This window comes from Salvia hispanica, unplaced genomic scaffold (assembly GCF_023119035.1).
Source record: "Salvia hispanica cultivar TCC Black 2014 unplaced genomic scaffold, UniMelb_Shisp_WGS_1.0 HiC_scaffold_1426, whole genome shotgun sequence".
Lineage (NCBI taxonomy): Eukaryota > Viridiplantae > Streptophyta > Magnoliopsida > Lamiales > Lamiaceae > Salvia > Salvia hispanica.
The window spans coordinates 1-3,816 of record NW_025951723.1 but is presented as its reverse complement, the minus strand read 5'-3'; the positions used below and the strand labels follow the sequence as shown (position 1 = coordinate 3,816).

General features: G+C 35.7%; 1 protein-coding gene across 1 annotated transcript; it reads right to left on the bottom strand.

Moving 5' to 3' along the window:
- Positions 1-1,995: 1,995 nt before the first annotated feature.
- LOC125198406 (putative disease resistance protein At1g50180) lies at positions 1,996-3,046 on the bottom strand (the record flags this gene model as incomplete). Its single annotated transcript, XM_048096755.1, has 1 exon — positions 1,996-3,046. A coding segment is annotated over exon 1 (1,051 nt), but the record flags the coding sequence as incomplete, so codon positions are not given.
- Positions 3,047-3,816: the final 770 nt, after the last annotated feature.

Genomic DNA, 3,816 nt, shown 5'->3' with positions numbered 1-3,816 from the left:
CAACACTTGCATAAAATCTTGTACCGGAAACCAAATATTTCATATTTATTGGGACGGAGGGAGTATTTCGCTAGCTTATAAGCTCAATTATTGAGATATTTTTTATAATTTCAAATCTATTGATAATAGGGATATTGACCCACCTATTATGACTCTAATTAGTATTTCGCTAGCTTATAAGCTCAATTATTGAGATTTTTTTTATAATTTCAAATCTATTGATAATAGGGATATTGACCCCTAATATCATGGATCTTTCAAAAAGTTGATTTTTCCACGAACATTTAATTCGTCAAATAATATCACGAACTTTACCCGAGTTTGTTAATTTCCACCGACGAAAAAATTACGGCAAATAATAACATGATACGGATTTTTTTCATAATTGCTTGAGAACAACTTCGATAGCTTCAAGTTCTTCAATCTTTAAGGATAGTTTTTCTTGAAAACTCCCTCCAAAATTATTCTTCAATCCATTAATATAGCCGTGAATTTTTTCGCCATTGGGAAACAACAAACTCGGGTAAAGTTTGTGATATTATTTGTCAAATTAAAATTTCGTGGGAAAAAACCCAACCTTTTGAAAATTTCATGATATTAGGGGCCAATATCGCTACTGGATCGATCGGTTTGTCTGAGCCTCTTTGTTTAATTCGGTCAGATTCACACATTTAAAACCATGGACTAATGAGTTGCCATCAGTGAGAATCAAGGATCCTAAAATGGAAGGGGCGAAATAAAATTTATCAAAAGCTAACGAAGGAGGGAGGAGCGACGTCAGGAGCTATAAGAGACTATGGAAAATTTACATCCGGGGTCCATGGTAGCTGGTGTGGAGGGGCGGTCGCCCCCTCCTGCCCCCTAGGATCTCCCATTGGCGGCCATGAGTAGGAAAATAAGCTCGTTCGACCATGAACCACAAGATGACCAACCATTTTTAAAATTTTTAAACATTTAAAAATAGTAATTTGTGCCTCGTAAGATTTCAGTCATCCGTTTATCATGAAGAATGTATATAAGAGCTTAACCACTACACCACAAACATAAACATATTAGAACATTAAAAACTTGAAATAATCTTATTAAAAATAATATTTTTATCTAAACTAAATAATAATTTGTATTTGATTATATATTCATATAAAATACTACTCCCTCCATTCCAAGGAAGATAACATCTTTCTTGGGTGACACAAGATTTTATACAACTTTATTTTATATGTTAAGTGGAGATAATACAACAACGAAGGAATAATTAAAGTAGAGATAAAGATGTTTCAAATTTTAGTAATGAGTCATTTTGATTAGGATAACCAAAAAGAAAAATGAGTCATCTTCGGTGGGACGAAGGGAGTAATTTTGAGACATAATGTCTCTATGCCATAATACCTTTATGTTTTTATTTTTATTTTTATCATAAGTATAATTTATATTTTGAGGGGGGTGTTCTTCGAGCTTATACAGAGGTCGAGGAAGAAGCTGGGGTTGAGGGGAGGGGGGAGTGCGGAGGATTTCGATGACGCCACCGAATAGGCGGTGGCAGTGTTTTTTTTAATTTTTATAAAATTTTCGTTGTATAATTTTCCCCTATCTATAATACAACGAAGATTTGGATTACATTTTTTTATGTTTTACATGTTTTTCTAATTATTATTGTCTGATAATTTTTAATCGAATTTAACAAAAATAAACAAATAAATAATAAATATTGTGATTTGTGGCCGTGGAATAGGGCTAGACAATTGTTTTTTAAGCTGTGGACAACTTTTGTGGTTGTGAAAACCGGAAGAGATCAATTATTACATTATATATTATAGTATTTCCTAATGCATTATTGTAAAGTGGACTCATAATAATCATAGGCCTTTTCGTAATAATCTTTTTGGAAATGCTAATTAACTAATACAATTACGTTTCTCGTGAAGAGTTAACACAATTATTTAAATTAAAAATAATAAAGAGAGGAAATACTAGAGAGAGTAATATAAAACTGACCTGGAATGTTTCCATGCTGAAATGCTTTGTTTTTGAGTAGTTCCAAAGCAGCATTCATATGTAAGAGCCCATGTTTCACTGCCAATCCAATCTCTGCAACCTTTTGTTCCCGTGTTGTCACCAATATTTTGGTCTGCAAATTTTGGACAACGAATGGATGCTTCAACTCCTCCCAATGAGAAAGCTCCCAAAGATCATCCAAAACAATGAGACATCGCTTCTCTCTTTGTATCTCACATAGTCTCTCTATCAACTCTGAGTCGCTCGGACTTGGAATCTCCACCCTTATTCGTGGCTCATCGCTCAGACTTGAAACACTCCTTTTCTTCTCTAGCTGCCTCAGAACATCCTCCCAAACTGATCGACTCTCACATTGCTGAGTAATGCAAACCCACGCCGAGAGGTCAAAGTCGGTCATCTCGTTGTAGAGCTTCTTTGCAATTGCGGTCTTGCCTGAGCCTCCCATTCCCCACACTGATATAATTCGATGCTCTGTATCTTTCTCTAGGTGATGAACAAGCAGCTTCACCTCATCCTCCATGCCTAGAAAGCAATCTCCCATCTCCAAATAGGGGAAAGTCTTCCTTGACATATTGTTTCCAGTCGAGCTTTCCCCCTCTCCTTTCGGATTGATGAGTATGCTCCGTGTTATGCCTTTTTCCTGCATATCCTTATTTATTCTCTCCAGGTTTGATGTAATTTGTGAAATCTCGGACCCTAATTGGTGGAGTGAGTAGCAATCTGTCAAAATGCAGGAATATTTGCGGACGAACTGCTTGAGGCCTCTTCTCCTTGAAGAAACTTGATAAGCTGCATGTCTTTCAATGGCGGATTCGGATCTGTAGACGAGATCTCTGATCTCGGAGATCCAATTGGAGATGGTACTGCTTTCATGACGTCTTTTGTCAGCGTCTTGGAGGAAACACTTCATCTCCTTGAGCTGCGACTGGAGCTCTTTCACTTGATTTCCCACACCAGCTAAAAACCTTCCCTCTTCCAAGAGCAAATCACGGATAGTTTCGAGAGCAATTGACACCACTGCTTCTGCCATTGCAACAATTCCAAGCTTTGATTGTTTAGTCAACGGCACTCAGATGTGAAAAAAGGAATGAAAGAAGCATGTTAAGAGAAGACTGTTTAAACATACTAGTACTAGCTTGCATTGGTTAGTTGAAACTACTGAAACTGAAAGAGACATGATTTCCAGCTACCATTGCCACAGATTAAACATACAAAATTAATTAGCATGTCATTATTGGCTTGCTCAATTTGTCTACTAGTACACATTTTTTATTATCCATTTGTTAGCGGGTCATTAGTGGCTTGCTTAACTTGTCAACTATAGTACACATTTTCTTACTATTATCCATTTGTTAGCAGGTAATTAGTGGCTTGCTTAACTTGTCAACTAGTACACATTTTCTTATTATGCATATGTTAGTAGGTAATTAGTCGCTTGCTTAACTTGTCAACTAGTACACATTTTCTTATTATCCATTTGTTAGTAGGTAATTAGTGGCTGGCTTAACTTGTCAACTAGTACATATTTTCTTATTATCCATTTTTTAGCAGGTAATTGGTGGCTTGTTTAACTTGTCAACTAATACACATTTTCTTATTATCTACTCCCTCCGTCTCATTAAATATACAACATTTGCTTTTCGGCACATGATTTTATATAGTGTTGTTTTGTGAGTTAATGAAGAGAGAGTAAAGTAAGAGAGAAGAAAAAGTAGAGAGAGTATTGTTTCTATTTTTAGAAACGTTTCATTTTTTATGGGACAGATAAAAAAGGAAAACGTTTCATTTCTAATGGGACAG